This window comes from Cataglyphis hispanica, chromosome 2 (genome assembly GCF_021464435.1).
Source record: "Cataglyphis hispanica isolate Lineage 1 chromosome 2, ULB_Chis1_1.0, whole genome shotgun sequence".
NCBI classification, from domain to species: domain Eukaryota; kingdom Metazoa; phylum Arthropoda; class Insecta; order Hymenoptera; family Formicidae; genus Cataglyphis; species Cataglyphis hispanica.
Genome location: NC_065955.1, coordinates 1620088 through 1643825, shown reverse-complemented (window position 1 = coordinate 1643825; position 23738 = coordinate 1620088). Strand labels below are relative to the sequence as shown.

Sequence of the window (23738 nt, the reverse complement as noted above, 5' to 3'; positions counted from 1 at the left end):
AATTCTTTCAGATGAATTGATGGATGCTGAAGACTTAAAGGCTGCAATTTTCTTCACATAGTATGTCTTGCATGTCAAAAGACTGTCAATACATCACTCTCGATCACTGTCCATCTCCGGCCAATTCCGTAAAACCTTTTTCTGCTATTTTCAGAGAGACGATTCCACAATAATGATGAACCACGAATGGTTCAGTAAACTATCACTAAATTTTGTACTTATGATTGAACTTTTGTCATAAACGTCGATTCTTGAGCTAGTATGTACGTAGCTGATTGATCTTAAAATTTTGCATGTAAAATCCAGAAAAATTAATATGTCACGTTATTTGTTAGTATTTTACAATAAGAAAGATGTCATAATATTATTTACAACAAAATATTTTTAAGGAAACCTTGTATTTTTTAAAAATATATTATAACTTTTTGTATAATTATTGTTACATTAGCATGTGATAATATGTCTCTTAATATGCCAACAAATTTATTTTATGATAATCTTTATATTTTGATTAATCTTTATATTTTGATTTATCCTTAAATGTTAGAATTTTTCAGCTGCACGATATTTTAAAAAGTCAGTAAAAGTTTATTCGATTAAAAACTGAAGTCAACCAATTAAAAGATTATATTATATCGCCATGAATGTGGAATTTAATTAGCGTTGAGAATCAGTACATGGAAAGCATGAGAAATGCAAGTGCTCTCCAATATATTTTTTTACTTAATCATTATTCCACCATAATTAATTTCTACATGATATTTCTCTTTTGAGCGCTTCTCATTAAATTTTATGCGCGATATATAATTATAGAGCGTAATAAAACGGAAAAGAATATGAAAAATAAATTCGATAGACAAAACCATTTATTCTTGCTTTATGTATATAAGAACCGTTGTCTTATGATTTTTGATTATTAATATTTTAAAATAAATACTCAAGATAATTTTATTCTTAACAATATTATTTATAAGTTTAGAAATATCATACATTTTCTTGTAATACTTAACATATAAGTTTGAATAAATTTTAATCACATTAGAAGATTTTTGATAAACAAAGTTGTAATGGCCATATCTCTTCTATAAGTAATGTAAATATAAAGAGATATGTATATTTTTAGTGCAGGTTAAAGTTTGTGTTTGTTTTTTTTTTAAAGCAGAAATAAAATAAAATTTCTATTTTTAGTGTATTCTTTACTTATCCTCTCATCTAAGAGAGAGAGGATCAATCGTTTATAGACAAAGATCCAGACGATGCGGGAGCCATCGATCACCACGACATTGTCTATATGACAGTGGCATGAATGTTGTTTTGGCATCAACCAATTAAAGCAGATTCCGGAAGTAAATGGACACCCGCAAGTCAGAGATATAACTGGTCTTGTCTTGAAGCAATATCCCATAGGATAGCCTATTATACTAGCTGAGCATATCTAAACAATCAGTGCATATTTCTTTATTTGTCACGTGAAGGAATTCCCTGATTGATGGATTAGCGATCATGATCTTCCTTTCTTCTTCTCTCTTTTTCGAGTCATATTGATGAACCTATGAAATATGCTTGAGAGAGCATAGATTCTTTTTTTTTTTTCAAGATAAAACGCGCGCGTACACATTCACAAAATCCGTTCTTCTTATGTTATCCCCAAACTTTCTTTCGCGGGGCATTCAACATCTATTTCCAAATGCGATAAAAATGCTAGTAAAAAATGGAATGAGATAATTACAATTTTTTCAAATTTTTATTACGTATTATCTTTGTAATAAATTGACACAAATTAAATTTTTATTAGAATAAAATCATTTAAAATATAAAGTTAAAATTTTGTCATTTATTTACTTTTCTCTTAGTGACGTTTACAGTTCATAAAAGTTTTATATTTAATCACTTATAACTGAAAAATTATTCTAGTGTCTTTACAAGTCAGTATAAGCTTTAAAGTAAAAAAAATCCATCATCTCTCTCTTCTTTCGTATGCTATAAATTATTACTTAAAAATTTCACGATTACAATCTTTCTAGAGAGTATTATGAAGAAATAAAATAAAAAAGTGTAAAATAAGATTGATTGGTATGCATATCAAGCATGCCTGGTATTTAATTTTTGTTGGCAACGGAAACCAAAATCTTCTCATCTTCGCTCTTTTCTTTTTCTCTTTTTGCTTCTTCATCGTGACGGGAATGACGTATTATGTACTCGTGTTTGTGAATAAAAGTAACCGGGCATAAGATCGACTCGACGGTGTGGCAGTGAAAGAAAAGAGAAAAGAAATAAAAGAGAAAAAAAGGGAAGCGACCATGAATTCTGAGAGGCTGACTCAGGCTATGATTAAGTTATAGTTAGAGGTAGTATAGCAGGTATCTCATCGGACCTTAGACAGGTGGATTGTGTCGGCAAGTTGCACAATGATCGGCGCCTTTACAAATCAAAACAATTACTGTCTTCGGTAGTCCGGCCACGATGTGATGATAGTTCGTGATGATGAGTCCCGCTTATTAATTATCCATCGAAGCGCGATAAAAATTCCCTTACAATGCGGGTTACGCTTCTGACTAACTGTTTCAGAAGCCGTGACGGGGTGTCTTCAGTCCGCCATTGTGACGTAGCATTCAATAGCGCATCTTTAAAGCTTGTTGTGTGCACTTGCGTGCACACTCTTAAGAATGTATTTATATTTATTAATTTATTCATAGGCAGAAGAAATGTATATATAAAGATACAAATTTTTTAATAAAACGTGATTTTATTTTGTGTGTGTATGACTTGTATTAATAAAATTATTTGATATACAAAAAAAGACAATTGATATAACGATTAATTAAAGTTTATTTTTTAACAAGAAATATACGCGATAAAATAATGGTCTGTGTTCTATACTTACATATAAAATACTCTGTATATATGTATATACATATAATATACATAAATGTGGTACGTAAATATCAATTAAATACGATAAGCACATAAGACAAAAACTGCTACAGAATTAATGAATACGATCCAATAATTCCAATAGATACTTGATTGAGAAACGAAGCTCATATCGCGTTGTGGTCTTTCACGTTATCGTGTCCTGAAATATGTTTTGTCGTACACAGTTTTATAGTAAACTCGGTGAAATATATATGAGGTCTTTCAAGCTCCTAAATAGATGTACTCGCGCAACAAATAGCCTCTCGCATCAGCTGGGCGCAAAGATAGAAGCTTGAAAGAGAACAAGAGGAACATGAAGAATTGAGTGGCGGAAGATGGCTGTGGTATACGACGCTATAATCGATTGTCATTAACACCCCGCGGATACATATTCGTGCATGGTCGGCAAGTTGAGTCGAGTCTCGAGGTCAAACGATATAGAGGTCGACGTCGTTTTCCCGTGTCAAGGAAACATTAATATCGGACACGGCATCTGACAAAATGGAAGAACAGAGGATGACCACCCGCGAGCGTGGAGAATGTAGAAATTAATGACAAGCTCTTGTAGAACCGCAGATGACACTTTACATCATTTTTCCTACCACGATTGAGGTTCTTTGCTGCGTCTACCTTGTATCACCACGTTGTCGCTCAATTCTTATATACATGTATACTTTTGCTATTTGTTTCTTATAATACACTTTTACTCCCTCTTGTTTATAAATTGAAATCCGATTTATAAATTTAGAATTTTGCGAATAAATAAAATTTAAATATACAAAATGCCAAATATTTCGAGTAAAACGCCAAAGGAATAAGAGAAAAAATAAAATTTGAAATGTAGAATGCGGAAACGCGTATCAGGATAATACGCGAAACTACTTTCAGGATTACTGACACGTAAGTCCAGACGTGTTCAGTGAGCCAACCAACATGGCCGCGTTTCCTGTACACTTCTATTCAATTTCTTAATGCAAAATGGCCGCGTCGGGTTGAGGTGCAATTATCGAGGGAAGAAGAGGAACGAGTTAATTCGTGGTTGTCGGTCTGTCTGTCAAGAACGAAAAAGGGTTACATCTTTTTATGTTTTTTCCGCCTCGTATCCGCGCTAAAACAAATAAAGGAAACGTATGTCGTTTGTCGACTGCCAAAATGGTAGCCTTTCTTTAGTGGCAAGAGAAAAGGGGAGGGAAAAGAGGGAATAAAGAGAGAGAAGAGAGAGAAAGAGAGGGATTTATATATGTACATGTATATAAAAATATTGAATGTGCATCCACGTATATACACGCATACATAAATATGCTTACAATTAGGATTACATTTTTTTACTAAAATAATTAATTGTTATTTTATGTTTGCAAAAGATGAAAAGAATCAGTAAATTATTCCTACAAAGTATTCTTGTGAATGCGAATGTACGGATATATCCGACTGTACTTGTATGATTAATGAAATTGAGTTGTTTCAGCGCTAAAAGAAACAGATTGACAGTACAATGGCTTTGTACACTTTTAGCTTTCCAGCGAAATTAATTTATCGTAATCTTAAATGAAGATTTCTACCGTTTATATTACAAGAGAGCCTTCACACACATGACTGTTAAAATATTAGCTATTCTCACAACGATGTAATATTATGATCACATTTAAAATTACATTTAAAATGTTAGAATTAATATCGAATCATACCAGATTTCTAGGATACTTGTTTCGAATTTCGAGATCTTTAGAGGCTCTTAAAGAAATAATAATTTTTTTCTACTTTGTATTTTATACATTAATTATTTGATCATATTAAACACGTTTTAAAGCTTATTTGAATTTATAATTTGACAGGTTTTTACGCAGAAAAAAAAGAGACTGGGTTTATTTATGTTTTTAAAAATCTTAATAATATAAATTTCTCTTTATTAGATGAAATATATGACAATCAAAAAATTAATTCTATCAATAAAAATCTATATTATTATGTGAATGAAATAAAAGATATTATAAGAAAGAAAAAAAGTAAGAGAGAATAATCTCAGAATTTTGATCTCTAAATGTTGAACGGATCTTTTTACAATTCTTCGATTTAAGTTATTACGTACACTGACAGCTCTTCACCGAAGGGTAGTTATCCTTTATATATATATGTAAGTATATACGTGTGTGTATTTATATATATATATATTCACAGGCAGAAACAAACGTTAAATGTGGCCAGGGAACCGGAAATAACGCGACTCAGGCTCCGTATGTTCTTCGTGTACGCATCATAAAGCAAGACGACGACAATGCGAGCAACGCGCTGGATAATGCGACGTCGTTTTTACGTCGCCGATGATGCTCGTAAAGTGTTTCTCTTTTTTGAATTAGCACTGAGTTATAATTTGTTTTGTACCCTCCGGTTTTCTTCTGCGGCGAAATCCCATCTCCTACGAATAAATTCTTGCCCTGTTGAAAGCGAATGACAAAACTACGCATTTAACTCGAGAAATTTTATGACGTGACGACGAAGACCTTTATGATTTGTTTTCACTTTTCCTAGCAGCACGGTGTAGAGCCGAATTATATCTTCGTTTGTTGGATCAATAGGGATATGTTGGAATGATCTTAAAGTCAACCTCTGACATGATATACAACATCGTTGACAAACGAGGCGGATCTAAAGAATAAAGATGCATGAAATATTTTAGTTGTGCTGGAATCATGTGTCACATGTAAATCAATTTATTCAAAAAAATCAATTTATGTTTAAAGTTTAAATTCCCGCAATGCGGACATTATTTCTCAAATGTATATTTTTGATCTAGAAAGCCATGCGGAGTCTGTATCTATCGAATTATTTTTGGACTAACAATATTGCGAGAGGCGACATTTCTCGAAGATAAAATACAAAAGAGAGAGGATTGGAGTCGCGATGTCGCGATGGTGAAAAGCCATGTGCGCCATGCACAAGCACTCGATTACGGGATGCGGCCGCACGTGCACGCACGAGTATAGAAGTGAAACCCAAAACGACGTGTGTGCTCTATCGGCGCGTTATCTCCCCGCACCGTTGCGGTTCGAGAGCATAATCTTGGTCGACAATGAGGAGAGTTAGCGCGGGGGAACGATCATAGGTATCTCTTCATATCACATTATAAGATTGTAACGGCGAAGAGGGGCAAATAGATATGTAGATAGATAAATAGATAGATAGAAAGAGAGAAAGAGAGAGACGAGGGCGGAAGATAGAGCATGCCACTATCTCTTTCTTTGTTTCTTCCTCTCTTTCTCAGCACTGTGTGTTTGTAAACCGAATATCGGATTCGCTCCCGTTATGCTCGCATTTTCTCTTGGGCACAGCTTCAAGATGTATCGAATTGGAGCTGATCAAAGAAGCATATTTTGCGATTGAATATTGCACAAGTAATATATTAAAATAATGAAAATTTAAAAGCTGGAAAATTGGTTGTGAAAATCTAAATTTTTTGATGCTGAAAATACGTTTAAAAATTATACGTTATGTCAATAGTTATCTTTCTTTATTATCACAAACAAAAATTATTTTTGCATATGTATAATACAGCATTATAATATAAATTAAAAGAAGGGACTTGAGAAAAAAAAATAATATAACATTGTGCTATATACAAAAAGAAAAATTGTTTAAATTTTTGTCCCTTGAATATTAAATACTGGCACCAACATTAATTATTTTACTTAATAATATATTAATCTCATGTATAAATACATAAATTTTTCACAGTGATAACTTCAAAAAATTATCGAAAATATATTAAAAATGAATATTTTTCGTAAAATATAACGAAAATATTATAGCGCCATTAATCTTCATTATTAGCTATATAAATCGCTATCTTGATTATAGTTTAGGGATACTTTGTGTCCCATAGAACTTGGATTCCGAGTTGCGGCGATCGGATCTTCAGATAAGGGGTGAAAATTGCAGGTATAATGCGGAACAACATCATGGCAACATAATAGTAACACTAGCATTGGATCCCATTTTTTACTATTCAATGCTGCTCCTTTTATGCCGTGCTCTTATTCTTTTCCCTTTCCGTCTTTCTATTCTTTGCGACATCTAGATCGTTATCTTGCGCGGTATATCGCTACTTATATAATTCATACAAATAATAATAATAATGTGCCAGACCAGTTGTGTTACGCTCTTATAAAAACACGCGGTTATATTTTTCTTACATCTGCAATAAAAATCATATTCATGTAGAATAATTAAATTATGATTTAAGAAACTTATTGCTATTAAAATATATTTATATGTATGCATATAAGTAGAAAATAAAAGAGAAAAATAAAATAACATTAAAAAATTAAAACTAAAAACGAGTCGTTCGAGTCCATCAATCCAGGTTAATAAAAAAGAAAAAAAACACTTTGAGTAATAATATTATACATATATTGACATTTGTAACGTCTTGATATTGTCCCGAGATCTAACGCTAATAAAGCTTATATGGATATACATATAATTACGGTATATACATGTCCCTGCGTACTTTCTCGTGATACCTTTTCTCGTCCTTCCCTTCTTTCGCGCTTTGCAAAACTCTCATACGGACGATAATACCTCTCATAAGTCAAAATGATGTACAACTTGTTCGTGTACCTCTCTTTATAAGGACCTTTTATATCATTGGAATATACATACATACATATATATATATATATATATATATATATATATATGTACATATATAGATATGCATCGATATATGTTTGCAAATTTCTAATAATGATGCGAGGATGAAAAGTAACAAATTTCATAATTCATCATAATATAAATTCTTTTTCTAATGATGTAATTTGTTGTGTTGCTTTTATATTTCTATTTTTTATATTAAAAGGAATAAATCTATATATAACAAATATATATCTATATATAAAAAATCTATATATCACAAAGTGCTTTAAAATATTTATATATACATAAATTCTTTGTATATTTTTATATGAATTCTTTTATAATTAATAAAATTTAAGCATACATAACATCAAGATATATATCTGTATTGTTATGATAATTAGCGTAAAGCTAGCAATTCGCTGTTTGTATAACTTTAAAAATTTTCGACACACATACAACGATTTGCATGGTGTTTTTGTTGAAGTCTCAAGCGAAAGAGAGGTCGGCTTTTAATAAGTATCGGTCATACGTGTACCATGGGTCCGCCGATGACAATAAAGGCATAACTAGATCTGGAGCAAGACGAAAGGGTTGGTTGTGCGTTATGATTAGGGGTTGGCAAAAGCGGAGCCGGCGTGCAGCGTATAGTGCTCGTAAATCATCGGTTAACGCACTGTTTAGGCGGGGCGGTTTCACGGTGGGTACAGAGTCTATGTGTGTGCATAGATTTTCTAGACTAAATAATTCCACCATTCGCAACAGGGTGCCCAAAGGAAACTCGTCCCCGTTTTCGAGCACCCTTTCTCTATGCAAAGCAACAAATTGATGTCTCTATATGACACTTTCGCCGCATGCGTTACCTTGCATTGGTAGCTTTAATTTTAAAAAGAAAGAAAAAATTATTTAATTTTTTTGAAAGAAAAAAGATAATATATATTGAAAATTAATTTAAAAAAATTAATAATATCCTACTATAATTGTGTGTGTCAATACTCTTTTTTTTATCTCATGCTGCTAGATTATTTTTACGCATATGTAGGAAGATAAAATGCGTATTGTAACTCCGTTATTGTAGACTATTATTAATTTTTTTAATTATATTTTGTATGTATGTGTGTGTGTGTGTGTGTGGTGATCTAAAAAAAAATTTAATATCTGTTAAATACACTTAAATTTTTCTTTTTTATGTGAGTGTATTTTTACGTGACATTTTGAATTTCTATTGCATATGTATATAAATGGAAATTTTTTTTTTATTGTTATTATTTGTTGAAAGAAGGCGGAGTTAAATAAGATTGAAATAATTCATGTGTTATGTACTTTCATTTTACTTGAAATAACTTTTCGTTGAATCGGTCAGATTTGCATAAAACTAGTCCAGTAAACGTCAATTCATGCGAAACTATTCAGCTACTCGCAGTTCATTATTGTTTGATCGCAGTTATGAGATGATATTTACATATTTGAGTTATGAGATGCAATTTATTCTATCTTTCTTTTTCTTGATAGTGCAATTTAAAGTTTTAGATTATTATACATATAATCTTTTCGCATATTTTAAAGTATTCAATTTAATTTGTTTTTATCACATAAATTAATATAAAATTTCCAAAATATTTGACCCATTACTTTCTGAAATTCTCTTCTCTTTTTTTATGTTCTTTTGTATTTCACTTTATAATTTCATTTCTGTATTTTATTTATTTTGATACCCTATGTAATACATCGTGGGAGGGAAATCTGACCGTGTGTCAACGGGTATGAGGCAATATCATTAACACCTTGCAGGTTTCAACATAGCATTCGTCTTACTTTTCGTGTCGGCGGCGACGCGGCGGCTCGCACGTTCTCCGCGCGCGCATAATCCGACGGCCGCGCTTTAAGAGGGCTGCACGCGGATGCGACATATTTATGGCTTGTTTTTAAATATTAAATGACACAAAGGCGCCGCACAGAACCGATCTCAGCAGCGTCGTGTCCCGCCTATATCCGTGAATATCTCGGATTGAGATGTTATTAAAGCGAGAGAAAGCGGCTGAATTGGCTCGCTTCGGATGGCGTGCCGAATCCTGATTTTAGATTTATGGACAAACCACAAGTATATATGTACATCCCGAGAGAATATACTCTTCTCGCACTACTTCTACTCTTATCCGTTAATTCACAATTGATACCTACATTCGTCGGCAGAACGAAGTCATCGCGACTGAAGCGAGATAAGAAAAAGTTTTATTTTTCTTTTTTATTGTTACCGCTCAATTTATATTCAAGACAATTAGTTAGTTCATCAGGATTCATGTATCTTCTATTTTTTGTTAGCGTATAGCTGGCGCAAAAGTTGACGAGCATGCTCTTTTTAACAGAAAATACATAAATTATCTGACACTAGTTTACAAATTTCACACTTTTTTTAATGCCAGAAACAATTTTTTTAGGTACTTTTTTAGGAATTTTTTTAACGTATTTTGGAATGCTAAATCCAAATCCACAAGACAAAATAGCCTATCAAGTCAGATTTTTGAGAAAAACGGAGTTAAAACTTCCAAAAAACGCCTTTCCTCATTTTTCAAAATCATTTTTGAAAATTTATAGCAGATGAAGTTGATGTGCAAAAGACTTCAAACAGAAATTTCGATATTTTTATATTAAAGTACAATGTTCAAGCGTTCATTTAAGCCCTGTCTGAAGACTCTAGTACATCGGGTTCGTCTGCTACAAATTTTCAAAGATTGTAAAAAGACATTTTTTAGGGATTTCATGCACGTTTTTCTCGAAAACCTGACCTGATAGAAATTTCTTGATATCAGATTCGTGCTCAACATTTAAAATTCTACACAATACTCTAAAAACAATGTTGAAAAGCTGTGGCACAAAACCTTGTAAATTAATATAATTAACGTGACACATCATTTTAGCATTTGCTTACAATGATCCGAGGGTTATAATTTGCGCGACGCATACATGTACTTGACAGAATCGTCAATACGAAGCGGCAATACGATCGAGATCTTTGTAATACGATCGTCCCTTCATCACAAGGTAAGAACGATGGACTGCCCAGATGCGCGTCATGCGTGAGATCGCTATACATGTGTTATCACGTAAAAATTTAATTTTTTTCCTTCTCGCGCAGAAAGGCTGAGCCCCGCGATACTTATACACACTGCTGCATCGACTATCGACGAACGTCAGCGAAACCACCTCGTTTCAGCAAACGCTGCTAGTAGAGATGAGCCGTCATTACTCGCCTGCGCGCATATACGAGGTCAGCACAGGTGAATCCGCTCCCACAGCCAGGACAGCTTGGATCACCGCCTCTATATGGCACGAATGCCACATAGATACGCCTTACGACCGGCAGAAGCGTAATGATAGTCCGGCAACATCAGAGTCGTCGACGTCTATGCCTCGTCGTTGCACCTGCACTAGCGTTCACCTTCTCGTTCATCGTCATGTATGTACGCACACGTTATAACTATGCGGAGTGTTTCGTTAGCAACATATCAGACTTACAAGCTGTATATAGACGACACTTTGTTTCTTCGTTAAAATCGATCCGCTTTCACGACTTGTATCGACGAGAAATTTGTTTTCGTATTAGTTAGAGGTTGACAAACACGAAGGAGAATATATATCATGGAGAACGTTGTTGCGAGCTAATAGACGCGTTAATAACAATAATGGTATATAATTCTCTTCGAGCTTATTTTATGAAAGGAGAAATAAAAAAAAGGAAGTTTTTTTTTTTAATAAAAATAACCAGGCATTTTCTTTTATGTCAAAACAATTTTATTAAATAAAGTTTTTTTTTTTCTATGAAACTAAAATGTGATAATATGTCGCATTATTAAAGCATATAATTTTGTGAATAGTAATGTAAATTACAGCGTAACAAATGTAATTAAGTTAAGAATCACTTTTAGCATTTAATTTTTAATATTATAAACGAAGAAACATAAACATTGTCTTTATATTATTATAATAAATTAATGTTGTTAGTAAGTTTATAAATACGTTTGTAGAGAGAGAGAGAGAGGAAGAAAGAAAAAAAAAAAGGAACATAGTTAAAGACATTAAAAACTTGTCACCACTAGTGTATAAAAACTATAATAGGAAAATTTGAAAAGTTGCTAAAGAAGTGTCGTAGCATATTGATTAAATCTGCTATTGACAACGTAAGAACGTGACACATTTCTTTGCTGTGTATCGATTTCGCAATCTAAGAATATCAGCGGTGCAGAATTATTCGTAAGCTTACATTCGGCTTGCGACTGGTTGTCGTAAGCAGTTACCTCTTGCATGTTGTAGCGCGAATATCCCTTTTACGGTATCATCCGATCGATACGTCTCGCATGAAAAGTTCACGGGCGACACGAGAATAGTATAATGAGGTCTATACTTTTGTTGTGTAACACAAGGAAACTGTTGTTCAGGGTAAGTGTTGGAAAGATTATCGCGTAATTACGCATCCCTGCTTACCGCTTGTCAAACTAAACTATTATAATCGCACATACTGTAGTTTTTATTTTTTAATAATACTAGTTCTGAAACTTGCATACTTAGTATACTTGGGAATAATTGTTAAATTTCATTCACGTGGCGTCATTTATTATATGGTGCAAAAATTTATATGTATATATTTATATTTTGTTAAATAAATATTAATGTTGACTACTATGTTAATACTTGTTTTGGACATTGAACACTACGTGTAATGATTTGCAAGACTACATCTGAAAAAATAAAATGGATATTTAGAGACGCGAATACAACATACGTTATGTAATTTTATGACGATAAAATATATATCTTTTGTAAGATGAACGAGAAATATGACGTTTATGTGTAGTTTGTTTCGATAGATGTATAATGCGGAAGTTTTGTTGGCAGCACGACTTGAGGCAAAATGCTGCGATATCGATCACGAAAGTCACGACCCGTTAGTTGCATACATAAAATGTTAAAGATGACGACAGTCCGTCCGTTGCATGCTTTGCATTTCTCGATGCTTTCTTTCAAGAAACATTCGCATAAGGTGCTCGCATAAGTTGGCCGTTTGAAAAGTAAAAAACAAAAATATAACCACAGTTTTTATACGGCATATGTATACATATATATATGTCGAATATTATCAAATATGTACTATTTACGAAACAAAACTCATTAACAATATCCAAATTATAACACATTAAATTTAATTTCAAACAATATTCAGATTGTAACATTTAAAGCTAAATGCTATTATAAACATATATATATATATATATATATATATATATATATATATATATTGTACATACATAATACATATAATAAACAATAATCTTTTGTATATGTGTGTATGTGTATATTTAAAAAAAACTGTGAAACATGTACAACGTTCAAGACATTTTAAATCCTTTTATTCGCTGTCATCCTATAAAGACTGACATTTTCACAATTTGAAAGGATCGTAAATCTTGATTCACTTTTAACTCACCTTTGATTTTGTTCAGGATCTGCTTAACAATAGAAGAGAATCTTTTCATCTTTGCATCCATCTTGGGTTTACGGCAGTTATACATTTTTACACTTTATACATTTTTTACACTTATCTTACTGAACATTCAGTAGCAACAAAGATGATGACAATTTCTTCAAGCGATGGTGAATTCGTTGTCTTGATCGTGACAGAATCTCTAACGAAACGCCATTCATTCGCAGGGATCGCGGCTCATTTTGACAGTGTCGACAAGGGCAGCTATTCACAGGCTAATTTTCTGAATACGCGCAATGTTATTATAACTAAGCCCTTATTGGAGAACTTTTGACTTCAGAAATGCCATCTGCCTCCGCGCGGCGATCTGTCCCTTTTTTGTACATACATTATCCTGAATTTATGTGCGTGTGTAAAAGTTTACACAAGTGTGTTTGTCAGTAACGGATAAAGATACTTGGAAGCCCCATAAAAATTCATTCTTTATTTATTAATTAAATAGGAAAATTTATTTATTATAATTTATTTATTAAATAGGAAAGAAGCCAGAAAAATGTTCTCTCTCTCTCTCTCTCTCTCTCTCTCTCTTTCGACATATGTATAGAATGTTTTAAATATTATTATTCTGAACACTTTAAAGAGTAAAAAAATTTTTCTAAGAAAAAAACAAGGATTTAAATTTTGGAAATATCTCTATAAATGTGGACTTTTTTTTAGATCTTTGGATGTATTTATGTAACGATCCATCACTATCGTTTGGGGTATCTCGCACCCTACACGCCTCGTGTGAACATTAAAAACTACGCGCGCGTATGTATGTGTACGTCACGTATGTGTGTGATTTAATGTTTCGTAGCGCGCTCTCCCATCATCGATACGGTTGCGCTCAAAATACAGTGTCGGTCGATCTCCCTCCTCCCCCTAGAGACAGTGAGTGAGGACAGGACAGAACGAGCTGGCAGGCTAGCGAAAAAGGGGAGGGAACATTGTGTTTCAGTTACATATTTATCGTGTAACAAATAGGCGTTCAGTGTTATGATATCACGGGACCGCAGTGCCGACTGGTTCACACCATCAGAGGCACAGAAGGTAAACCACACACGAAAGGAGACAGCTGTTGTCTCTTCTTTTCTCTCTCCTTCTCTCTCTCTCTCTCTCTCTCTCTCTTTTTCTCCCTTTCTTTATTTCTTTCGCACTTCTTTCGATTTTCTGCTTGATTCTTTTTTTTCCGAAGCGCAACATTTGTGATAACACAGTAATAATACTCGGACAGTGTCAAAACATCAAACAAATAAATTATTTCTCTCTGTTTCGAAAGATCAATTGGTGATGCAGATTCGTGCATTAAAAATATTATCCGATTATTTTTTGTTCCTTTTCTCGTTTTGATTGATCATCTTATCATATTCTTCATTCAATCAAGCCATTTTTAAAAAATTAGCTTTTTATAAAATTTACTATATATTTGTAAATTTTTAATTTGTCTCTCTCTCTCTCTCTCTCTCTCTCTCTCTCTCTTTCTAATCTTTATCTACCTCCTTCTCTGAATCTCAAACTATTTGTCTCTTTTTTAGTATTCTTCCATATTTTTATTTCTATTTAAATGATAAAGTGATTTGTTTTGACAGTTTGGGAATAATAAATGTTAAATATTAAGATAATGATAAAAATATTGATAGAACAATAAAATTAAAGACTGCTTATAAGTTTGTTTATATTAAAAAGAAATTTTTTCTGCAAATTTCTGTACTTTTCTTTATTTACTACTTATTTAAGGTAAAATAAGCATAAAGCAACATACTTTAAGTCTATATTCCGTATTCCGTAGGCCGTTCGCCTAGATATACGCTTGCGTTCTTATTGATTGAACTTTTGTTACAAAGATATTTCTCTGGAATCGATTTTCCGACAGTGACACAAAAGGGAAATGAAATTGAAGTCACTTTAACAATCTTCTCCACTGTACTTTTCTACGAAGTTCCGTTCCAAGTTTCTATCGACTAATCTCGAGCGCGTCCGCGCCAGCGATGATGTTTTGTACTAGTTTTGTAGCAGCGGCACGAGGTGAAGCCAATTCTTCTCGCAGAGCCGCTTCTGTACGATCGACAGGATTTGCCGCTGTCGGTCCTTTGTCACCCCCGAGAATCGACACGGATTGTGCTCCGGGCGAGAGAAAATATTTGCCATCGGCGACCCACAATACGTCCACTTATGTGGGAAGCGGTTATATGTGTGGCAAACTCGGCGACATATAACTCTATTTATCTCGGTTGAATGCTGGCCTTCGTGCTTCTCGATTGACATGTTGGACGATCCGTATTCCTCGCTTGTAGTTCTGCCGAGCTCTCACGCTCGATTAAACCTTAATCCAATTTCGAGTCGGATGTTCCTGTCTTGCTCGTTACATTTCGAAAATTATTTTACGTCGAAATTTTTCTTATTTATGAAAGTTATTTATAAAAGATAAAAATTCTCATATTTTTAACACTAAATGTGTAATTATTTAATTCCAAGTTTTATTTTTTATTTCTGTGCATGTTATCAAAATATATGTATTCAACGGGTATTCAACGTTAAATAATATGAGAATCAAATAGTTATATTTAGAATTAAAAGTATAGTGTGTTAAAAGTATAGTTTACATGTGACATTTTCATAGTAATCAAACACAAATCTCCATTTATACATTTTAATTACTATCCGGAAGATCTAGAAAAAATAATAAATTATAATAAATAAATTTATTTCCTTTAATAAATTCTATATATTATTAATTTATATATACTGTACAGAGTAAAGTAATGTTCTTTGAAATTACAAATATTTGCCTATGTGTGTGTGTGTGTGTGTGTATTAGATGACTATTTAGGTTTTTTACAGGTTTTCAAATATAAATGGATTATATTTCTTACACAAAAAGTTGCGTGTTCCGAAATAGGTTTGTGTCTTGTTGCTCGTGCGTGTTCCTATTTTCATCTTATAATAGGTAACTTTTTTCGTAGGTTTTGTGTATCAAGATTCTATATGAATGAATCACGCTGCGCGGCTAAAAAGATTTCGGCCAATAAAGTCTCACCTCAGCAATTCGATAATCTCCGAGATCTTGAGATTCGATACATCTTCCCTAGTATTCAGAATATTTTGTGGCTTTCAATGAGTTTATATATATATATAAAAAAAAAAGAGAACGAAGCAGAGTTAAATTATACATGCAATGTGTAGTTCATAGATTGTTTCCCTTAAGATTTCTATGATTGAAAGAGTTATTGTCTTGTTAAAGTTGATAACCTGCAACGGCTTATTTTTAAAATGATAAAAAGTTTAAAGTAAGAATATGTTTGAAAATTACTTGTAATTTCCTTGCGTAATGTGTTTGAGTACATTAATTAGCCAAATACAGCTGTAAATTTTTGAGGAATAGTTCCCACAGAGTTTTCTCAACTATGCGACCTTTTCAAGAATGTTCATATTTCGGCTGAACTTTTGCATGTTTCAAAATCTGAGAGAGATGCGAATCACATAATTTTTTATATGAGAGTCACTTGAGAGTCCGGGTTAAATGAAACGCGAGCACTCGATCAATTACTCTAGTATTAGCATCTCACGCAGTTAAATCGCATTTTCACGCGATTATGTTTTCACTTGCATAGCTTTAAACGTGCACTTATTAGAGCAGCGATTCTTTACAGAACTTGGTTTTTCGAGTGTTACGATCGTGAGACTTAACGGGGTCGGAAACATTTTTCGAATACCAACTGCTCTTCGCACAATTTGTTCACCCTAAAGGCGTACATCCTCTTAGCTGCTCAAGATCGCCTTAAAAGGATTATGCCAAGTAATGATAAGCAATTGCCAATTATACTGTCAACTTTATAAATTATTCCGTTCTTTATTTTTGCATTGAACTCTGCTGGCTTGGATTAGAAAACCGCACTTTGAATTTTATGTAAATATTTTCAATATAATAATAATTAAAGTAAATTCATTTTTTTCAAATTATTTATATAAATTAAAGACATATACAGAAACGAATATGTACAGAAAGAAATACTGAACGTATGTATATCCTATATTAAGTAAGAGAGTGAAATATTTAAACAAGTTTTAACAAATTAAAAATTGTTTGATATTACATAATAATATACTTGGAGATATAATAAATTTGAATTTTTCCAATTTCTAAGGAATTTTAACTACAATTTAATGTAGATTATAATTACCGATGTAGATATTAAAAAATTGGAAATTAAATTTATATATATATATATATATATATATATATATATATATATATATATTATAATAATAAATTTTTGTTAAGTAAATTTTTATTAAGAAATAAATTTCGATAAATCCATCTAATACCTTACTTAGAACAAATAATTTTCTCCTATAAAACTTTGAATATTACGTATTAAAACTATTTAACTACTACTTACAATGCGTGTTTCAGTTCCCAAAATTTGAATCGCATTTCTTATTCATAGCCTCGTGTTATTCCCCATGATATCAATTAATGATAAGTGAGTTTAATAATATGGAATAAATGGGGGCAAGAGCAGATAGCTGGGTGGAAATAGAAGGGTGAGCAAAACGATGAGAATATGTCACTCGAATTTTTTTATCCGGATTCACCCCAGCCTCTTCGTCACTTTTGTGTTTCGCAAGGATGACGTCTTGACAATCGTGAATATGACATTTTCCTTTTCGAGAGGGGTCGGTCCACGATATCGTGCAAGCCAAATGTTAATGGATCCTACATTTTCCATGCATTCACACAGATACCTATAAATATTCTTCTCTTTTCTATTTATACCAATCAATGATATTCCTGTGTTGGTTTCGAAATACTGATTGATCCAGATGGGAAAAAGAGGGGAGAGAGAGAGAGAGAGAGAAAGAATAACGTTCTTCTTTCTCTATTTATAGGAGGATATACTGTCATACATATTGTCACATTATGCAAAGTAATTTTAATATTTTTGTACATTCATGCGTTCTTTTATTTATTTATAAAATCTATGCACGATGAATTGAGAGAGTTGTGCGTTTTTCTATAGCATATTATTTGCTTCAGATATATAATTATTATCTTTTTCTTATTTTACGTTTTTATATTAAATTTGTAAAAAAAAAAGAAAACTTTCTTTTTATGAGCTTTTCTCGAGATGAAGTCTTGAAATTATACTATATATATACTAATATATTAAATTTAGGAAAATATATGCATAAATAAATAAAACAATTATTAAATACAAATTTTGTGGTTTTTTTTATAAAGTTTTCCAAAGATAAGTTTGATTATCTACAGAGTCTGGCTGCATAAAATTTCATCGTAGGCGTGCATGCATGCTCATAAATATATGACTATCATTCATGAATATGCATATATTAGTTAACAAATAAAGAATGTTGATTCTTGTTGCTAAAGATGCTGTTCCTGAAATTGTCTGCATACCATAACAAATGCGATAGCATTATGTAAATTAACGTCTTCAATTCATTGTTCAGTAGGTTATTGTTAGTGTAGATCTACCTACCGCGTAGAATATAAACAGGTACAAGATTTACTGGTTAAACCTACACTGCTGATTTTTCCCAAAGCTCAAGGGAATTGACAACAGGAAGCGATGATGGAGCGAATTAAGAATCTTCTGTTAGAGAGACAATGTTAACCGCAACAAAAGGATGCCGGCTAACACGGAGGTTTTGTGTTTAACCACAACTGATCGAAACTTAGAAAATAGATATTATTCACGGCATGATGTTATGCCGGAGAAGTCAAAAACATAACGATACTTTGACGTTGAAGGACTAAACAGGACATGCTTACCAAATATTGCTGAAAGGATTATCTACACAAAGAGATGCCGCAACCGCAAGATTTTCATCAAACTGTAAACTGATGTGACATATGTACCGCAGAAAGATTTATTGACGTTTCAACTTTCTTTTGAAAACCTTAGAAATTGAAGAAGAATGTATGAATTTTAAATGCAATACTTAAGATGTACGTATTGCACTTAAGTACATATTTCGCAATTGATTAATGCGGTTTTTTCTTAATTAAAAATCTACATTTAACGTTTGAATATTTATTATTAAAAGAAAAAAGTTAGCACATGTGCGCGATTTATCTTATGATATATCTGTAAAATTGACGCTCTGCCGAGATGGTACAGCTAACCGTATACTATAAATTAAATAATAGTTAATATTAATTAAATTAGTTAATATAATTAAAATAGTTTCAGTTAATTTATTTACACATTTCTTTATTCTTATTTCTTAAAAAATATCAGAGTAGAAATAAAGGTTGAAAGTCATGCGCGATTAAAAATAAAAATATATTTTAACAATTTTATTTTATCAAAGATTCAAAACAAATTCAAGTGTCTTTCTTTCTATCTACATCTACGAAGCAAGGTTTTTAAGGTCACTTGAAATTTTATTGTTCAGTGCAGGGAGGCTACAAGATTTCTAAAGTGATTTTGATATCGTCCTTTCCTCTCCCCCTCCCTCATTGATATATTTAATTAAGCTAGAAAAGATTATCGCAAATGATTTTTATATAAAGCTAATGTGAGTAGTAAGAAAGAGGGAATACACGAGATGAGATATCAAAACTCGGCAGAAAATGTAGTGAATGAGGAAGCTGTGGTGTTTGCGCACGAGTGTTGTTATCTGTGTGGAGGCTGCGGTCGTATTCGCGCCAGAAAGACGAGACTGATAGACCGAGGGTAAAGCCTGAGCCCAGCCCATACCGGATATGGATACCTGTCCGCACCGCCTCCGCCAATTGAGACCGACGAATCACATACAAAATCCCCCTGTCGAGGTGCACGAATCGGGCGGGATCTCTCCTCTCTTCTCTTCTCTTCTCTTCGCTCCATTCCGCTTCTTCCACGCTGTATTCTTTGAGTGACAGCGACACCGGTTCCTCTCGCTCTACTATCATCACGACCAAATAAATCAGTACACCTTTCAAGGCTACCTTCCGATCTGTCATGCGGACAGCTCTAGGACGAGAACGCAATATCAAGTGTAACGCATTGAGAAGTTGTTCAATTCTTCTAATGTATCAGTAGAGCAACATTGATTTTCTTCGATTATAGAAAAATTACTGCTTAGTAATTTTTATTGTTAATACTTTTTTTGAAACTTTATTTTTTACCAATGCAGCTATAAAAGTATAAAATGAAATATATACAATGATGTGAAAACTATACAATTTTTAGAAATTATTTGTCAGAAATGATAAAAAGCAATAGCAAATATGATTTAATGTTTATTTTAATATTTTCATAATTTTTTTTACATTATAAATAACTATCAGTCATATTGTCACCGAGATATTTATAGCCTATCCGATGTGTATATGGATAATATCTTATATTAGATAATGAGATTTTGCGCTTTTATAAAATGGACATATGATTCATAGATCGAGAGTTTATCACGTTACATAATGTTCATTGTCCGTTTGTTTTATTCATGGAAGATCAGAGATTCTTTATTTTAGAGAAATCCTTACCTGATCGTGACGAGATACATGTAATCCATTTTATGTAACTCTGTAATATTATATAATACCATGAATTATGTATACATATACATATATGTATATGGTGAGATATATGAACAAAAATTCGAGCATGTTTTTATAAAAGATCAAAGAGCGGTTGCCTCATTACAATGTCTTTTTACAATGAATTTACATTCACGCATGCTTACACCTCGAGCACACGTGTCCGAAATGCACACATTGCGTGTCCTGTTAGATCGACGCGCGTCAAAGTGCGAGCATTGTGATCCTTGTCATGCATTTACAAAAACATATATGGTTGATTGTGCAGTCTGCGTTACCGCTTGCAGCCGCTTTACAATCAGTACTCAAATTGGCATTTCTCTAATTTCTTGTATTCATTGTTCGTATGTAGATACACAATCTCTTACGTCTGTGTTTTTGTAAAAAAAATTAAAAATTAATTTTTCACTTTTTATAGTAGTTAATAAGCTGTGTAGTCTCATCTCTCTGTTTAAAAGTCATGATAAAGATATTAAAAGAGATTTACGATATTAGTCAAATTGGTTCTATTCGAAACTTGAAATATGCATTCAGATCGATGATTATTTGATTATAACGAAAAGTCATAAAAATATTTTATAATAATTTTATCTACAATGCAAAAATTTTAAGGGCAAATCCCTAGGAAAGCTAAATAAATGGAGATATATCTGCAATTTGATAAAGTTTGAAAACGATTAATTGTATCTTGATAAGAGACGCACGTATCGATCTGCATATCTAAAAGATGATTCGTTAAACTAATAATAAATATCGAAAAGCTCGGAACGTCTTCTTTTCTTCCATTTGTTTAATTGAGACGAATTAACAATGTGTTTCGATCAAGTGTCCGTGGAATCTGCCAAAGACGTGATGAGAATCTGACGTAGAGGTGTACGTAAGTTGCACGAGGATGACATTCAAACAGTTTTTGTGACAATCGACGCAAAAGGGAGGAGCCGTGTGCCACTGGGTGAGGGAAGAGAATCGATGGGAGATGGGAGGGTAAACAAGAGGGAGAGAGGGGAGAGAGAGAGAGAGAAAGAGAGAGAGAGGAGCGCTCTTATTTGACCCCGGGCTTATTGCGCGAGTTAGCGGACCGCCGCGATCAGTTGGGGTCACGCAAGTCACCACCCTAATTCGTCTAATAGGGACAAATATCATAATTGCTGCCTCTTCTTCGCTAAGCATCCAAATAGATTGATGCTCTCTTGCTGGCTCACGATACCGCGATACGCCGAAGCTCAAGGTACTAATTATTGTAACATTTGTTATATAGTAGAATGACATAGTAGAGTGACTGATAAAAAAAGGGATTGAAAATTCAATTTAGTTATATACATATGTAGATGTAAAATATTTAAAATCTTTTTAAATGCAATATATATATTATTATAAATAGCATTATATACAGGTTGAATGAAATCTTTATTTTAAAATAATTAATTTGGTTAACTGCAATGCGAAGTTCTATTTTTGCGTCGAATGCTCGTTTCGATATCAAATAGTCGCTGGAAAGTAAAAATTTCATATCTTGTTCAATGTCAGAAATATTAGCTCGCTAATATTTTAATAACTCACCCTGTATATAAGATATTAAATACAAGATATTGAGTACAAAGCAGAATGGATAAAAGCGATGCGTAAAATTTATATTAATTAAAAATAAGATAATTATTTTGACAAAAATTAGATTTTTATATGAATGTCAAAGAAACTTATTGGTTTTCCTGGTTTGTTTATTTATCAGATATTTTGTGCACTTGATCGTTTATATATTAAATCGATTTGTATCATATTTCTCAAGTTTGACAATTCTTTTCTTCTGTCTTTGTGATTTTTCCTTTACCAAATTATATAATAATTATATAAATTGCAATGACTATTTTTTTCATAATATTATGTTACTCTACATGCTCGTAGGTTTTTAAAACTTTAATTTTTATCTTTATCGATTCTCTTACAATACAATTAGGAAAATTTAATTAAAATATAAACCGGTATGTCTTTTGATTTTATCTATCAACATCATCTAATATTCTGCTTTCACAAATGTCAATTCAAAGAATATTACTAAATATTATTAGCTGATTTAGCCTGAAAACGTGACACTTTTCTCCGAGAATGAAAAATGTTTTATTCGGCACAACTTGCATGGAACATTTTTTAGGTGATTCACGAAATAATAATCGCGATTGTGAATCGAGTGAACCTGGCGTGGGCGAACGCAGTGCAGATATCCACTTGACCTGCGCCTCGACGGTATATTTATCCATCTAACTAAGGTCTGCGGTGTCAACACAAGTCAACAGTGGTCAATAAGCGATCAAGTAGTCCCCCGCGGCCCACGCTAATCGTCACATACTTGTATGACGTCTCTTTGTTAGAAAAATCACTGTCGAATAGTAATTAAGACAGCGGGAAAAATCTTCAGGATAATGACAAAGTGGAAAATTTGTTTTTGCATCCAATCTTAGGAATTATAACATTAATTGAAAACTATTATAATTGACATTTCTATGGGTTGATGAAATGTTATTACTTTAGAGAGAAGAGAGAGAAAATTTATGTGTAGCACGTATATAAACGTGACTATTACTATTATTAGGTTTATTGAATGTAATTGCAATTGTACGCGCAAAGAGAGAGATAAAAATATTATTTTATTTATATATTTATTTATAAATCAAGAAAACACAATATGGATTATTTTTAAAAACCATAACAGAGGCATATATATATACATATATTGCAAAATTAGAATTATTTCCCTATTGGTGCGCGTGCATATAATGCGTGCGCAAATGATTGTTTCGCAAACGTGCCACATGGTAAGAAATTAACGATTATTAGTGTAAGCAAATCCGCTTATCGTCCGCTTCTGTACGCAGCTTGAACCAGATGACTTAACCTTGCGGCACGGTGTCAACGGTTCATATTAATTCAGTCGAATTAATCGTCAGTGTCGTCGTAAGGCGCAACCCTGCTTCGCAGCACGGATTTATTGAATCAACTGGTCGAATGGTTTATCAGTTATGTCATCGAGCTCTTCCACTCAGATAATATCGCTTAGAAATTTCCAGCTAGCATTTTGAATATATCAATTACAACGTTATAATTGTTCGTTTAGTTTTTTTTTTTTTT

General features: G+C 32.6%; 1 protein-coding gene across 5 annotated transcripts in view; it reads left to right on the top strand.

The window, feature by feature from the left end:
• Nucleotides 1-23738, top strand: part of LOC126857347 (uncharacterized) — a 116051-nt gene that overhangs the window by 18632 nt on the left and 73681 nt on the right. For 3 of the 5 annotated variants that reach the window (XR_007688484.1, XR_007688487.1, XR_007688486.1), the window contains one exon: nt 10685-11448. The exons of 1 other annotated variant lie outside the window; for it this stretch is intronic. Coding sequence is in view for 1 of the 4 variants with exons in the window: in XM_050606688.1 (XP_050462645.1) it covers nt 10689-10830 (142 nt within the window). In the remaining 3 variants the exon portion in view is untranslated. Of the gene's footprint in view, nt 1-10684; nt 11449-23738 lie in introns of those variants that run through there. One more of the 5 variants, XM_050606688.1, reaches the window with a different exon arrangement.